Source organism: Anomalospiza imberbis, chromosome 11, assembly GCF_031753505.1.
Source record: "Anomalospiza imberbis isolate Cuckoo-Finch-1a 21T00152 chromosome 11, ASM3175350v1, whole genome shotgun sequence".
Classification (NCBI taxonomy): domain Eukaryota; kingdom Metazoa; phylum Chordata; class Aves; order Passeriformes; family Viduidae; genus Anomalospiza; species Anomalospiza imberbis.
Window position 1 is genome coordinate 11,142,833 of NC_089691.1, and position 15,255 is coordinate 11,158,087.

The 15,255-nt window shown below is 58.2% G+C and overlaps 1 protein-coding gene across 6 annotated transcripts in view; it reads left to right on the plus strand.

The window, feature by feature from the left end:
• CELSR3 (cadherin EGF LAG seven-pass G-type receptor 3) overlaps window positions 1–15,255 on the plus strand; it is a 27,453-nt gene continuing 12,198 nt past the window's right edge. For 4 of the 6 annotated variants that reach the window (XR_011003022.1, XM_068201906.1, XM_068201908.1 and 1 more), the window contains exons 1-12: window positions 3–3,284; window positions 8,808–9,440; window positions 11,011–11,233; window positions 11,610–11,725; window positions 12,106–12,194; window positions 12,593–12,750; window positions 12,935–13,098; window positions 13,469–13,594; window positions 13,764–13,933; window positions 14,155–14,340; window positions 14,483–14,593; window positions 14,846–15,014. Coding sequence is in view for 4 of the 6 variants with exons in the window: in XM_068201906.1 (XP_068058007.1) it covers window positions 20–3,284; window positions 8,808–9,440; window positions 11,011–11,233; window positions 11,610–11,725; window positions 12,106–12,194; window positions 12,593–12,750; window positions 12,935–13,098; window positions 13,469–13,594; window positions 13,764–13,933; window positions 14,155–14,340; window positions 14,483–14,593; window positions 14,846–15,014 (5,410 nt within the window). In the remaining 2 variants the exon portion in view is untranslated. Of the gene's footprint in view, window positions 3,285–8,807; window positions 9,441–11,010; window positions 11,234–11,609; window positions 11,726–12,105; window positions 12,195–12,592; window positions 12,751–12,934; window positions 13,099–13,468; window positions 13,595–13,763; window positions 13,934–14,154; window positions 14,341–14,482; window positions 14,594–14,845; window positions 15,015–15,255 lie in introns of all 6 variants that reach the window. The other 2 variants (XM_068201909.1, XR_011003023.1) reach the window with 2 other exon arrangements.

A 15,255-nucleotide genomic window follows, 5' to 3' on the forward strand; every position in this document is an offset into this window, starting at 1 on the left:
GGGCGGGGCGGCGGGAGCCATGTTGGGGCTGCGGGAGGAGCCGCCGCCACCCCCGGCAGCAGCGGCGGCGGCGGCGGGGCAGGGGGCGGCCATCGCCGGCGCGAGCGGGGGCGGCGCCGAGCCCATCGCCGTGCGCCCGGGCGGCGGCCGCCGAGGCACCATGGCAGCGGCGGAGGAGCCGGTGGCCGCCCCGAGCCGCTCCTGCTGCCGCCGCCGCCGGGAGCCGCCGCCGCTACTGCTGGTGCTGCTGCCGCTCCTGCTGCTCCCTTTGTTCCCCTCCGGGCTGGGGGCCACCGCGCCGCCGCCGCCGGCGGGCTGGGGGCCGGCAGCCCGCTGGGGCTGTCCCGCCGCCGTGCCGTGCCGGGCGGCGGCCGTGCCCCCGGGGCTGCCCCCGGCGCCGCGCCGCCGGTCCCCGCCGCGCTGCGCGCCCCGCGCCGCCCAGCCGCGCCCGCTGCCCTTGGTCCCGGCGCCGGCCCCGGGGCGGCGGGGCCGGCGCGCAGCACCGAACCGCCACCCGCTGTTCCCCCAGTACAACTACCAGGCGGAGGTGGCGGAGAACCAGCCGGCCGGGACGGCGGTGGTGACGGTGACGGCCCAGGACCCCGACGGGGGCGAGGCGGGGCGGCTGGTGTACTCCATGGACGCGCTGATGAACAGCCGCTCGCGGGATCTGTTCAGCATCGACCCGCGGGCCGGGCTCATCTCCACCACCCAGGCCCTGGACCGCGAGAGCATGGACCTGCACTACTTCCGAGTGACGGCCACTGACCACGGGGCACCGCGGCTCTCCGCCACCACCATGGTGGCCATCACCGTGGCTGACCGCAATGACCACGACCCCGTCTTCGAGCAGGGCGAGTACCGGGAGACCATCCGGGAGAACGTTGAGGAGGGGTACCCCATTCTGCAGCTGCGGGCCACCGACGTCGACTCCCTGCCCAATGCCAACATCCGTTACCGCTTTGTCAATGAACGGGCTGCCTATGACATCTTTGAGATTGATCCCCGCTCCGGCCTCATCACCACCAGCGGGCCAGTGGACAGGGAGAAGATGGAGAAGTACTCTCTGGTGGTGGAAGCCAACGACCAGGGCAGGGAGCCGGGGCCCCGCTCCGCCACTGTCAAGGTCTACATCACGGTCCTCGATGAGAATGACAACATCCCTCAGTTCAGTGAGAAGCGCTACATTGTCCAAGTGAGGGAGGACATACGGCCCCACACAGAGATCCTGCGTGTCACCGCCACGGACCTGGACAAGGACAACAACGCGCTGGTGCACTACAACATCATCAGTGGGAACAGTCGGGGCCAGTTCTCCATTGACAGTGTCACTGGGGAAATACAGGTGGTGGCCCCCCTGGATTTTGAGGTGGAGCGGGAGTACGCCCTGAGGATCCGGGCTCAGGATGCAGGGCGTCCTCCTCTCTCTAACAACACTGGCATGGCGAGCATCCAGGTGGTGGACATCAATGACCATGCCCCCATTTTTGTCAGCACCCCTTTTCAAATCTCCGTCCTGGAGAATGCTCCCCTTGGCCACTCTGTCATCCACATCCAGGCCGTGGATGCAGACTACGGCGAGAACTCGCGCCTGGAGTACAAACTGACAGGGGTCTCGGCTGATACACCCTTTGTGGTGAACAGTGCCACGGGGTGGATCACAGTCAGTGGGCCCTTGGACCGGGAATCGGTCGAGCACTATTTTTTTGGGGTAGAGGCTCATGACCATGGCTCTCCATCTTTATCTGCCTCGGCCAGCGTCACCATTACTGTCATGGATGTCAACGACAACCGGCCTGAGTTCACCCAGAAGGAGTACTTCATCCGCCTGAACGAGGATGCAGCTGTGGGGACCAGCGTGCTCAGCGTCACGGCAGTTGACCGGGACGTGAACAGTGCCATCACATACCAGATCACAGGAGGCAACACACGGAACCGCTTCTCCATCAGCACGCAAGGTGGGCTGGGGCTCATCACTCTGTCTCTGCCACTGGACTACAAGCAGGAGAGGCGGTACGTGCTCACCGTGACAGCCTCTGATCGCACCCTGCGTGACAACTGCCACGTTCACATCAACATCACCGATGCCAACACACACCGGCCTGTGTTCCAGAGTGCTCACTACTCCGTGAGCATCAACGAGGACCGGCCTGTGGGCAGCACCGTGGTGGTGATCAGTGCCACGGACGATGATGTGGGGGAAAACGCCCGCATCACGTACTACCTGGAAGACAATGTCCCTCAGTTTCGTATTGATCCAGACTCTGGGGCCATCACTCTCCAGGCAGAACTGGACTATGAGGACCAGGTCACGTATACGTTGGCTATCACTGCCAAGGACAATGGGATCCCCCAGAAGGCAGACACCACATATGTTGAAATCATGGTGAATGATGTTAATGACAACGCCCCCCAGTTTGTCAGCCCTCATTACCAGGGCATGATCTCTGAGGATGCACCTCCCTTCACCAGCGTGCTCCAGATCTCTGCCACCGACCGGGATGCCCACACCAACGGGCGAGTGCAGTACACCTTCCAGAACGGGGAGGATGGGGATGGAGACTTCACCATAGAGCCCACCTCGGGGATCATTCGCACTGTGCGCAGGCTGGACCGCGAGAACGTTCCTGTCTATGAACTGACTGCCTACGCTGTGGACAGGGGCATCCCTCCTCAGCGAACTCCTGTGCACATCCAGGTCACCATTCAGGATGTGAATGACAATGCCCCTGTCTTTCCTGCTGAAGAGTTTGAGGTCCTGGTTAAGGAGAACAGCATTGTAGGCTCTGTGGTGGCCCAGATCACAGCTGTTGACCCGGATGAGGGACCCAATGCCCAGATCATGTACCAAATTGTGGAAGGCAACATCCCTGAGATATTCCAGATGGACATCTTTTCAGGGGAGCTCACAGCCTTGATAGACTTGGATTATGAGACAAAATCTGAATATGTGATTGTAGTGCAGGCCACCTCTGCCCCTCTGGTCAGCAGAGCTACAGTCCACATCAAACTCATTGACCAGAATGACAACAGCCCTGTTCTGAAGAACTTCCAAATCCTCTTCAATAACTACGTGTCCAATAAATCCAACACCTTCCCCTCAGGGGTCATAGGGAAGGTACCAGCGTATGACCCAGATGCATCTGACCGCCTCTTCTACACCTTTGAGCGGGGAAATGAACTACACTTGTTGATTGTAAATCAGTCGAGCGGGGAGCTGAGGCTGAGCCGTAAGCTGGACAACAACCGTCCACTTGTGGCCTCCATGCTGATGACTGTCACAGGTAGGGAGTGATAATCATTACATCTTTGGTACAGTACCTTTGGGGGGCTCTGCGAGGTCCCTCTGGGGCAGCCCATTTTGCACTGGGGGTTGGGGGCTGGTAACAAGCTTTGGACTGGGAGTCCATTCCGGTCAGAGAATACTACTGGAGTGGTGTGAAGGGTGGCATGGGAGGCAGGCTGTTGAGCAGTGCTCTGTAAAGGGGCCGAGGCTGGAAATGGTCTGCAAGAACAAAGCATCGTTACTGAGCTGTGAGATCACTTCTGGCTGCTAGTGAGGCACCTTTGGAGGTGTTGTGGCCAGCCAGACTGTTTTGTGTGCCATAAGGTGCTGGCCCAGGAAAGAGGCAGCTCCCAGGATGGCCAGGCTGCTGGCCCAGAGGCTGGTACACTGTTTTGCTCCCAAGCACTGTTTTGCTCCTTTGCCGGGACTGAGTGCTTCCCTGGCTCTGCACAGGAGGGAGGGATTGAGCTCAGTGCAGAAGGAGCCTGCTTAAACACCCGTCTGCCGGTAGCATACAGTTCAGTCCAGATTCTGGCTGTGGCACCTGCCAACACTTGCTTTGCAGGGTGGCTTCTAAAGCCTAGTACCACCTTTATGCAGCCAGCTTAGTGTTCAGGGGACAGCTGTGACGAGCCTGAGTGCAGTGCCTGGAACTCTTGTATAGTGTTTGTTGTTGGAGTATCCAAATGCAGATGCTAGCTGTAGCTAGGGGTGGCATTGTGGGGTGTTGGGGTGCCCTCTAGCCCTGCTGAGGACAGGACAAAGATGGACCATGGGGCTTGCCTGTGGGCAAGCAGGGTTTGGACCTGGGCTCGCAGAGCCTGAGCTTTGCCTTCACCACTGGCCTTTCTTAGCTGGTGGATGCGTGATCTGAAATGGAGGCATCTGTCCATTGCTGAACCATGGAGCGGCTGCCGGAGGGAGGGCAAGAGCTCCCGTGCTCTGGCGGGGCCAAGCACTGAATTGCCAGGAGTGCCTGGGGAGCCGTACTGTAAATTGTGATGCTCCCCTGACCATCGGCTACCAGCTGCCTTCCCTTTTAGCTCTCTCAGTCTGGCTTATTCTGTGAGAGGAGGATCTCTTCCAAAGGATGGAGCGAGGGCTTTAAAAGGAGACCTGTTCAAGGCAATCCTGCATGAGCAGCACCAGCCTGGCAGTGGGCTGGGGCTCTCTGGGGGCTAATTGTAGCCACAGGGCTGGCCGAGAGCGGCTGCAGGCGAGCACATGCCCGTTGCTGGAGGTGGGGGTGGTTTTGACCTTTCCAGCTTCTGCCCCAGTGTGTTTATGCAAGCCCTGCCTCCTCACACACTTAACCCTGCACAAAGGCAGGAGACAATCACATCCTGAAGTCCTGTGTTGAGCCGCCTCGTGGCAAGGGGCCCTTGCCATTAGAATGTCGTCATCTTCCAGCGGGAAGGGAGAATGGGAGAGGTGTGCTCAAGGAGGGGAGAAGATGGAAGGGGAAGAGCTGTTCTGGCGAGGGAAGTGAGGTGCTGGGAAATAGGCCTTTTATTGGCTTTTATATTGGCTGTGGAGGTGGAGGTCTAGTTTGGTTTTTCAGTCTTTGTTGTTGGAAGCCTCCCGCCCAGCTGGCAGCTCCGCCGGCCCCATGCTGTCGCTGTGTGCAGAGAGAGGGTGGGTTTGCCGAGCTGGCAGCCAGGACATTCAGACCTGGCTGCATTGTCTGCCCCAGACACTGTGCCTGACAGAGCACCTTCCTGCTGCTGGGAGCAGCAGTAGCACCTACTGGGTGCCCCAGGGGTCAGCATCCTAGGAGGAAGTGGTTTCCCTGCCTTTATGGTGCATTAGGGGGAGGCTGAATCCCCCTAAAACACAGGGCAAGGGGCCATTTTGCCTGCCTGTGAGCTCTGTGTATTCTTAGCTCAGCCCCTTGCAGGAGGCAGAGGATTTGGGCCATCACAAACCAGTGCCTTTCCAGCAGGGCTGATAGCCTTAAAACTGACCTCAGCTTCTCACAGGCTTGTGAGAAACAGATTTTAGCAGCTTTCTGGCTGCTAAAATCTGCTCTTGGCTGCTGAGGATGCAGGACAGTGGGATGGAGGGGCTGTCCATGGCCAGCAGCACTGTGAAATCAGGGCAGTGTGAGAGACTGACATCATATTGACTTCAAACCATTTCAGACTGGTTTCTTTGGGTTTGGTGGTAAGTGTGGAGGCTCAGCTGCAGGAGAATGGCATTCATCTTCTGTGCTGGGTGATGGGAGCCTGATTTACTTTTAAGATCTCTTAACTGGTAAAGTATTATCAAAATGTTGAGAGGTCTGCCAAAACCCTTCAGCAGCGGTGAGGAATGTTCACTATACCGATACTCGTCTCTTTTCCTGCCTTCTCTGCCTGGAAGTGTTTTACTGTTCCTCACCTGCAAACATGAAAGTCACCCTGCCTGTCCCCAAAGCACCCTTGTGTGCACCTCTGAAGTTGCCATTGCAGTCAGAAGAGTGGCTTTTTGCTCTCTTGGACACTGTTACTGCCACTCAGCAGAAGAGGACATGGCACTCGTCTTTAGCTTCCTTGCTTTTGAAGCTGGTAATTGTCAGTCTTGGAATTGCAAACACAATGGCTCAATGCTGTCCAGCGCTAGGGTTAGAGCCTCTTGTCCCTTTTCCTTGCTCCATTCCCTGTAGCTGTGTTTCTAGGACTCCTCACACTGCTGCATGAATATTCACCAGGCACCAGCTCTCCAGCCACAGGATTTAATCAGAAAGGCTGAGCGTTCGTGATTAAAATGCCTCCCATGGGGGGTCAGTGCCTCCAGCCAGCTTTCGGCTTTCTTCTGGTACCTTTATTTTTTTTTTCTTTCCCCATTTGCAGTGGGTCATTCTCTTAACCATCTGCTTCCCTCTGCTTGGAGCGGGGAGGCAGCCTTGGGTGTGATGCTGAGGTGGGACAGTGTTAGAGGGGGGCTTACTGAGGAGAGCTGTGGGGCCAGGTCTGGCTCCACATTGCTGTGGGGAACTGGGAAAGGGATGCTTGGCTTTTCTGCCGTGGCCTGGGCAATGCCAAAGGCATCAGGTACCCTCCAACTCACTTTCTTCCCCAGGCTCCTTGCTCCTGTGAGGCATTACTGGCCTCCAGCCTGCCTCAGGATGCCCTCAGCATCGTGTGAGCCAAGGCTTAATAACGGCCATAAATCAGGCAGATATCTGCTGGGCGCTGAGCAGCCCCTGGGGAGAGCGAGAGCTGTCCCCAGGCCTTGTGGCTGCTTCTGGGTGAGCTGTGAGCTCGAGAGGAGAGGGGAGGGAGCTCGTGCTTGCCTTGACCAGAGAGGCCAACTGCGAGGAGGGGACAAAGGGAGAGGGGAGGGGAGGGGACGAGAGGGAGCTGGGACATGACCCAGCTGTGTGGAGAAGTGATGGCATCCTGGGATACTGTCTCACCAGGTGGTTCCTGAGGGAGAGCTGCCAGGCTGATGGTGGCTTGGGGAGCATCATATACCAAGTGTGACTTGTGGCTTTCCTCACACTCCTGCCTCCCAGGGTCTGGGTGGTCTCAGTACCCCATGAGCCTCTTGCAAAGAGAACGTGCCTCGGGGAATGGAGATGATGATGCCAGTTCTTTGCCCTGAGCCCAGACAGATCTAGATACCCTGGCATGTCCAACCAGAGGCTGAATGGAACTGTTTTGTTGCTGCTGCCTCTGTGCCAGAGCAGGCAGGGTGTCACACAGAGGGGTGCTTTGCTTCTGTATGGGATGGGAGCAGTTGGACTTCAGAGAGAAGCACCCCCCCTTTCTTCCAGGAGATTAGCTCCTGGCTTGCTGCCCCCACCCCAAGCCTGGAGCCAGCCTTATCTCCAGAGCACCAGTCCCTGTGTGCAGGCTGCTGCTTGTGCAGGAATTTGCAGGGTCACTAGAAAGCTTTCACCTTCTGAAGAGTAGAGAGAGGTGAAAGAAAGAGTGATGTTTCAATTTGTAAATCCTCCTGCACTGCAAACTTCAAATGGGGCTGAGGGAAATCAAAAGGCTTTGCAGCACAGCAGCCATGGGAAGAGAAGAACAGTAAAGGCAGCTTTGTACATGAGGCTTGGAGCTGGGGCACGGATGAGGGACAAGCGGCTGGCATTTGCCCACCTGATCCTCATCAGGGATGGAGCTGACTGGGTGCCAGGAATCCTGCTGCTCCTCATGCCTCCTTGCATTGGGTTGGAGGAGGTGAAGCACACAGGGGAGGTTACAGCAAGGCTTGGGATCCAGGATTAGTCCTGGGAGTCACTGTTGTGATGTGCCGATGTAACTGTTGTGTTGGTATGACGATGGAGAGCCAGTTTTCCTAGGAAACATGGGGGTTTAAGGCTCTCAGGTGAATGTGGGGTGGGAGATGGGAACAACAGGCGACAGCTGTGTGCTGCTAATGCCCATGGGGCACCAGTGTTGGGGTGCTGGCAATGGGTTGCAAGATGGATTGCTTCATTTCAAGAGCAGTGAGGTTCTTGATGAGCCCCATCGAGCATTTCTGGGGCCACCAAGGTTGGCTCAGTCTTGCCTTGCCATTCTGAAGTCTGGTTCTGTCTGCTGGAGCCTGTGCTGGAGGCCCGGAAGGACGGGACCAGGTTATCACCTGGAGGCATTCTCCTGGGGGTCAGCACATAGGCTTCTCCCACCCAAAGCTAGCCAAAGCTGCTAGCAGAGGTATCTGGGGTATCCTGGGGTATCAGGATCCACTGAGTCTCTGGGAGTTGGGTAGGTGGGTTTGGGCAGGGGCCCATGATCACAGATCTGCCAGCATGGACGCTGCACCATTGCCCCTTTGGGCTGTGCTGAGCTGCCCGTGCCCCTGCAGTGCACCCGATGTGCGGTGGGTGAGCTGCTGCTGGCCAAGGTCCTGAGAGAGAGCAGGCAGGCATGCTCCAGTGTCCCTGCGCGCTCCTCTGCTCCTGCTTGGGAGATTGCTCATGTGGTGCGTGATCCCAAAGGGAAGGAGTTTGTTTCCAAGGAAAATGGAGATTAAAGAGAATAAAACAAACCTGAGATGGGCTGAGAGAGGAAGAGATTCAGAGCAGATGGTGAGAAGGGGGGAAGCAAGGAGACCAGCACAAAAGCTTGGGAGAGCCTGGAGGAGAGAGGAAGGAAATGGCAGGAGGAGAGCACAGGAAAAGGCAGCATGGGGAAGGCAGACAGGGCACAGCAGGGAAGCAAAACACCCCAGGCCCTGGCATCAGCTCCTGTGTTTGCCAAACCTCCTGCTGGGACTTCCTTCTGTTCCTGAGCACCTTTGTTCCTGAGAGCTCAGCTTGCTGCCGAGATCCAGGACAAGGAGAAAACCTGAGAGTTCTTTCAGTGGAGAGCCTGATGGGGAGGAGAAGGTGCAGCCACACCGGTCACTCCCTCTCCAACCCAGGTGGCCCCCTACTAGCCTCTGGGGCTGTGGCTCCAAGCTCCCTTACCAAGGACTCAGACCTGTGGGGGGCCACACTGGGGTGCAGGGCTCTGCCCTGGGCCGGGAGGGAGGAGACCCTCCAAGCAGCAGGCAGAGACCTGCAGCGTGTTCCTGTTCCTTCCAACAGACGGGATCCACAGCGTGACAGCTCAGTGCGTGCTGCGCGTGATCATCATCACGGAGGACATGCTGGCCAACAGCATCACGGTGCGGCTGGAGAACATGTGGCAGGAGCGCTTCCTCTCCCCGCTGCTGTCCACCTTTCTGGAAGGAGTGGCCACCGTGCTTGCGACGCCCAAGGAGGACATCTTCATCTTCAACATCCAGAACGACACGGACGTGGGTGGCACGGTACTCAATGTCAGTTTCTCAGCCCTGGCACCGTGGGGCGGGCGCTACTTCAGCTCGGAGGAGCTGCAGGAGCAGCTGTACATGAAGCGCATGGTGCTGACAGGCACCTCCATGCTGGAGGTGCTGCCCTTCGACGACAACGTGTGCCTGCGGGAGCCCTGCCAGAACTACATGAAGTGCATCTCCGTCCTCAAGTTTGACAGCTCCGCCCCCTTCATCGCCTCTCACTCCACCCTCTTTCGGCCCATCCACCCCATCGCTGGCCTGCGGTGCCGCTGCCCCCAGGGCTTCACCGGGGACTACTGTGAAACCGAGATCAACCTGTGCTACTCCAACCCCTGCCTGAATGGGGGGATCTGCACCCGCAAGGAGGGGGGATACACCTGCGTTTGCCGCCAGCACTTCAGCGGTGAGTGCTGGGGCTGGGGCCCTGGGGGAAGGGTGGGAGCGTCCCTTGGCATTGCTGTCACCATGGCAGGTGCTCTTCCCACCAGGGCAGTGGATGTCAGAGCCTCTCTGTGCCTGCAGAGGTCCAGCTCTGCTCCCAGCTCTGTGTTTCCATGGTGCTGCATCTGCAGGGCTGAAGTTGCCATAGAAATCAGTCTTGTAGGGAGTTGGCATGGTGGACTCTTGGGGACCTTGGCCATCACTTTCCACCCCTTCTCACAGAGCAGGAGGGCTAAGCTAGACTATGCTAGGCTGGAGCACAGGAGGTTTCTTGGCTGTGCCCCACGCTAGGAGGATGGTGGGCTCTGGGACCGTTGGAGTCCGTCTGTGGTTTCAGCCTGTGCCAGTCTTCAGCTGGTCTGGCAGAGGTGTGGAGCCACACTGGCCCCATGTGCAGTGCTTAAGCTGCAAGCCACCCAGAACAGAAGGGGAGGCTGGGCCTAGGTGCCCCACCAGGCAGGAGCTGATCCAGGCAGATCTGGTCCTAGCTGGGGGGAGCTGGCAGGGAGTTCACCGTCCAGCCAGAGTCTGGTTGCCACAAGTTCCCAACAGGCTGTGGAGAACTGGCAAGTGAGGGATGTGGGGAGGTGGCCTCTGGCTACTGAGGAGGGATCCCCTGCCGTGCTCTGCTGCTGGGAGGGAGCATGGCAGCAGATGGCTGCCTGGAGCTCTTCTGTAGGTGGCTCCTGGTGAGATAAGCAGAGTCAGTGGTAATTAACCTTCGGCATTTGAAGCGTGAACAGCCATTAGCAGAAGGGTTAATGAGCTCATTTGCCTGTCACTTCATGCTGTCTCCTCATCCTCCTTGTGTATCACGGAGCAAGTAATGGGAGCAGGGCCTGGGGCGTAGGACTTCAGCTGAGTGGTTCCCTGGGTTCTGTGGGAATAGCACAGGAAAAGGGGCTGACAGATCCCCTGCACTGCACTGTTGAGCTGGCATGGGGCATCCCTGTTAGCCATGGCAGCGAGGTGCCAGGGTATTTGTTGTTCCCCATGTGGTTCCCACTTGCATGCAGTGTTTGGAAGCTCCCGGTGCCATGGGTGATACTTCTATAGCTATTGACAGGAGCTCAGTGGCACTGGGCTGTCCCCACACCCCACAGACAGGACTAAGATGCCTTTCCAAGGTTTGTGTGGTGGCAGGGCCCAAGGAGGCACTCTCAACATTACCAGGACCTCCCTGGCTTGCTTCTCCATTCTTAGGACTGTGCAGCCCAGCTGTGGCCAGTGCCCTCCTGTCTCATTCCCATGCTGTACTGGATCCAAAGTTGTCCCCTCAGCCAGACCTGGCATCACGTCCAGCCCAGTGGCTCGTGCTGGGCTGGCAGTGGTTGCCAGCTCACTGGCTACTGTGGGGAATGCCTGGGTAACACATGGGGTATCATATCCTTCAGTGGCCCCTAGCTGCTCCACAGACTCCTTCCCCTCAGCTGCCCTGCCCTGAATCCAGGCTGAAGTCTGCATTCCCAAGACAAGGAACACGTGGGTGGCTGCTGTGTACGCGTCCCAAGCCTGTGGCCTTGCTCCTGCAGGCGAGAACTGTGAAGTGGACAGCCGCGCGGGGCGGTGCGTGCCCGGCGTGTGCCGCAACGGTGGCACCTGCACCAACGGCGCCGACGGCGGCTTCCGCTGCCAGTGCCCAGCGGGCGGCTTTGAGGCGCCCTTCTGCGAGGTGTCCACGCGCTCCTTCCCACCGCGATCCTTCATCATGTTCCGGGGCCTGCGCCAGCGCTTCCACCTCACCCTTGCCCTCTCGTGAGTTCTCTCTCTCCTCCACTGTGCACCAGCATCCTTGGTTCAGCTGGCCCTGCTCTGGTGGCTCTTGTGCACAGCAGGCTGGGCCAATCCAGGAACTGCCTGATGCTCTCCACACCCCTGTGTTACTGGCTTGCTTCCCCATGGGGCTGCCCTGGCACCTTTAGCCAAAGGGCTCTGAATCTGCAGAGGCATCAGCTCATGCCTTCCTGCAGTGCTGCTGCCCTTTGCTGCTGCCAGCTCTCTGCCTCCATGCCAGGCCCCCATGCTCAGGTCTTAGTGTTCCTGTGCTGGGATGCTGTGGCATGTCATGGGAGAGAGGTCTCCACGTGCTTCTTGCACACACCCTGCCCTCCTTCTTCTTACCCTTCCCCAGGTTCAGCACTGTGGAGCCCGGTGGCCTCCTGCTCTACAATGGGCGTTTGAATGAGAGGCACGACTTCCTGGCAGTGGAAATCATCCAGGGGCAGGTCCAGCTGAAATACTCCACAGGTACACTTGGCCCTGCCTGTTGTGGGACTTGTGTCATGGGAGCTGTGAGAAGGTCTGTCCTGAGTGGGAAGAGAAGAATGCTGCCCTGGATGGAACCTATGCTAAGGGAAGCAGGGTTAAGAGGTATTGGTGAGCATCAGTGGATAGCACAGGAGACGAGTTGTGTGTATCAGGACTCTCCCTGGGCTTAGGAGTGAAGTGAGCACAAACCAGGACAAACCCTTTTGGTGTTTGTCTCTCTGCTACTGTTCTGTCCTGTTGTGTCACTGTGAGCTTCACGAGTCCATCAGCAGCACAGTGGGTTTGGTGCCTTAGGAAGGGTGGGAACATCTGAAGGCTGTCTGGCTTCCCTCAGCCTGCCATCATCCCTGTCTCCTCAGGAGAGTCCAGCACGGTAGTGAGCCCCTACCTGCCTGGGGGTGTGAGTGATGGGCAGTGGCACACGCTGCAGCTTCGCTACTACAACAAGGTACGTGTGCCCCAGCTGTCCCCAACACTCATGGCTCTCTCTCCCCACAAGTGAGCAGCTCTGGCTCTCCTGTTCTCTGGCTCTGTCCCATGGCAGGGGCTCAGGAGAGAAGGTAGAGGAGGTTTTCAGCCCTCAGGGATGGATGCAGTGGAGCAGACAGCTGGGTACAGGGACAGATTGACACTCAGGACCTCACTTGGAGGCTGCAGGAATGTGCTGCATGCATTGTCCTTGCCCATGTCCCTGTCTGGTGCTGCTTGCTGGGCTCAGCTGGAAGTTTCCCTCCAGGAGCACAGCTGAGCCTGGGCTGTGCTCAGGCCTTTCCTTGCTGTTGTGTGAACCCTTGGGTGCTTGGGTCTTAGGCGTGTGTGCTGCTGACACTCTTCATTTGCTTTCAGCCCAAGGTCAGCACCCTGGGGGTGGTGCAGGGCCCCTCCAAGGACAAGGTGGCCATCTTGACAATAGATGAATGTGATGCTTCAGTGGCCCTGCAGTTTGGCAGCGAGATTGGAAACTACTCCTGTGCTGCAGAAGGTGTGCAGACCAGCTCAAAAAAGTGAGTTCCTTGGAACTGCTGTGGTGGGGAGAGGTGGTCCCCTGTGGAGCCAGGCCTTCACATCCAGGACTTTGGCTGTGTGTGCCTGTCCCTAAGGAGATCTGCTTCCCAGCCCTGTGCACTGGGGAGCTCACTGAGGTGAGGTCACTGTACCTTTTAAAGCCCTGGGCTTCTGATCCTGCAGGTCCCTGGACCTCACAGGTCCCTTGCTCCTTGGAGGGGTCCCCAACCTGCCAGAAAACTTCCCCATCACTCACCGGGACTTTGTGGGATGCATGAGAGACCTATTCATCGACAGCAAACGCATCGACCTGGCCTCCTACATTGCCAACAACGGAACTGCTGCAGGTAGCTGGAGTTGAGCAGATTCTCACTGGAGAACAAAGCCTTCAGGTCCCTCTAAATAATCCAATGCCCACCTCAGCTAACATTCTGGGAATGTCCCCTGATCCCAAGTCCAGAGCCCGTTGAGCTGGCTGACCTGGGAGATGCCAGATCATCAGTCTAGCTCTACAGTATCTTTGTTCTGGCAAAAGGAGCACCAACAGCCTTAACCCTTACAGCTGAGCAGGCAGGGTCTGTGTGGAGACACTGAGCAGCAGGGCTTGCCCCTCTGACAGCCTGGGAAAAGGCCAGCAGGCAGCGGTGCCTTTCCATGTGGGCTGGGGGGAGGTGGTGAACTAGTTGAGGCTGATACAGGTGGCTTTGTTACCTCCAGGTTGTCATGCCAAGCACACGTTCTGCGACTCCAGCCCTTGCAAGAATGGCGGCACCTGCTCTGTCAGCTGGGGGACTTACTCCTGCCTCTGTCCTGTTGGCTTTGGGGGCAAAGACTGTCACCATGGTGAGAGTGGGCACTGCTGGGCACGGGCAGAGTGGGGTGCAAGGCTGTGCTGGGGTTGCTGTGGAAGGAGAATAATGGATCCATGTGAGATGAACTAACTCTGCTGTCCCTGCATAGTGCTCCCTGTGAAGTGCCCTTCCCTTCTCCTCACTGTCACTTTCCTTTCCAGCCATGCACCATGCCCACTATTTTCAGGGCAACAGTGTCCTGACCTGGGACTTCAAGGCAGATGTGAAGATCTCAGTGCCGTGGTACCTGGGGCTGGCGTTTCGGACGCGCCAGCAGGATGGGGTGCTTCTGCAGGCCCACGCAGGCCAGTACACCACCCTGCTCTGCCAGGTATGACTACAGCCTCAACCACAGCACCGTGGCCCAGCCTCTGCTGCTCTCTGCCCCAGGAGAGCATGGGGACCTTGTTCTCCCTGCTGGTTCCATCCCAAGCAGAGGGTAGTTGAGGGGAGAGGCATTTAGCAGGCATGGATTTCCCTGCCCATGCTTTGATGGAGGGTCGGCTGGAAGCAGCCAGAGTTGATGAGGTCTTTGCTGTTCCCTTTCTGCAGCTGGCTGGGGGCCTGCTCTCCTTCATGGTGAGCAGGGGGTCGGGGCGCAGCACCAGCCTCCTCCTGGACCAGCTGCAGCTCAGTGATGGGAAATGGCACGACCTCCAGCTGGAGCTGCGGGACGTCCACAGTGGGCGAGACTCACGCTACGTCATCACCCTCACCCTGGACTTTGGGCTCTACCAGGTAGGTGCTGCTTAAGACCCTGGCACCAGGGCAGGAACTGTGGGGGATGCTTGGCAAACGCAGGCAGAGTTGTGCCTCTGCACCCCTTGAGAGGGCTGGGCCAGGGCTGGTGCCCATTGCATCATGTTACTCCCTTCTGCAGGACACGGTGGTTGTGGGAAATGAACTGCATGGCCTGAAGGTGAAACACCTGCATGTGGGGGGAGTCCTGGGCTCTGGCGAGGTGCAGAATGGGCTGAGGGGCTGCATACAGGTGAGTCCATTGCTCTGAGCCTTCCCTTTTCAGCGGGTCTGTTATGTGGAGAGTTGGAAACGCAAGTCTGGCAGCTGCTGCCAGCATCCATCCTGCTGCTATCACTCTCCCTCTGGGCATTCAAAGCTCTGAGGTGCCATGGGGTAGTGTTAAATAGGTAGGATGGCGAGGGGCTGCTGCTGGGGGTTTGTGGAAGCTGGAGCCTCATGTGTCTGTCCTGGCTTCACTGTGAGTTTGTCACCTGGACTGCAGGGTGTGCGACTGGGTGACAGCGTCACCGGGATCGTGCTGCCCAAGCCCAACCATGCCCTGCGGGTGGAGGCTGGCTGCAGTGTACCAAGCCCCTGTGACTCCAACCCCTGCCCAGCCAACAGTGTCTGCAAGGATGAGTGGCAGAGCTACTCCTGTATCTGCCAGCCAGGTAGGACCTGCAGCACCCCGCCACTCCTCTGCTCTTCGTGCCTGCTTATCTTCTCCTCTGCCCTTGTGACTCCCTCCTGGCCTGTGACAGCTCTCCTGCCCGTGCCTTGGGCAAGTCACATCCCTGTCAGACACTCATCAAGTTTTCTGGAGGGCAGAATCCCTCGTGAGCCCCCTGAATTCACTCCTCCAGAGAGGTACTCCAGCACCTCTCTGGGAGAAGGTATTTGTTTTACACGGTG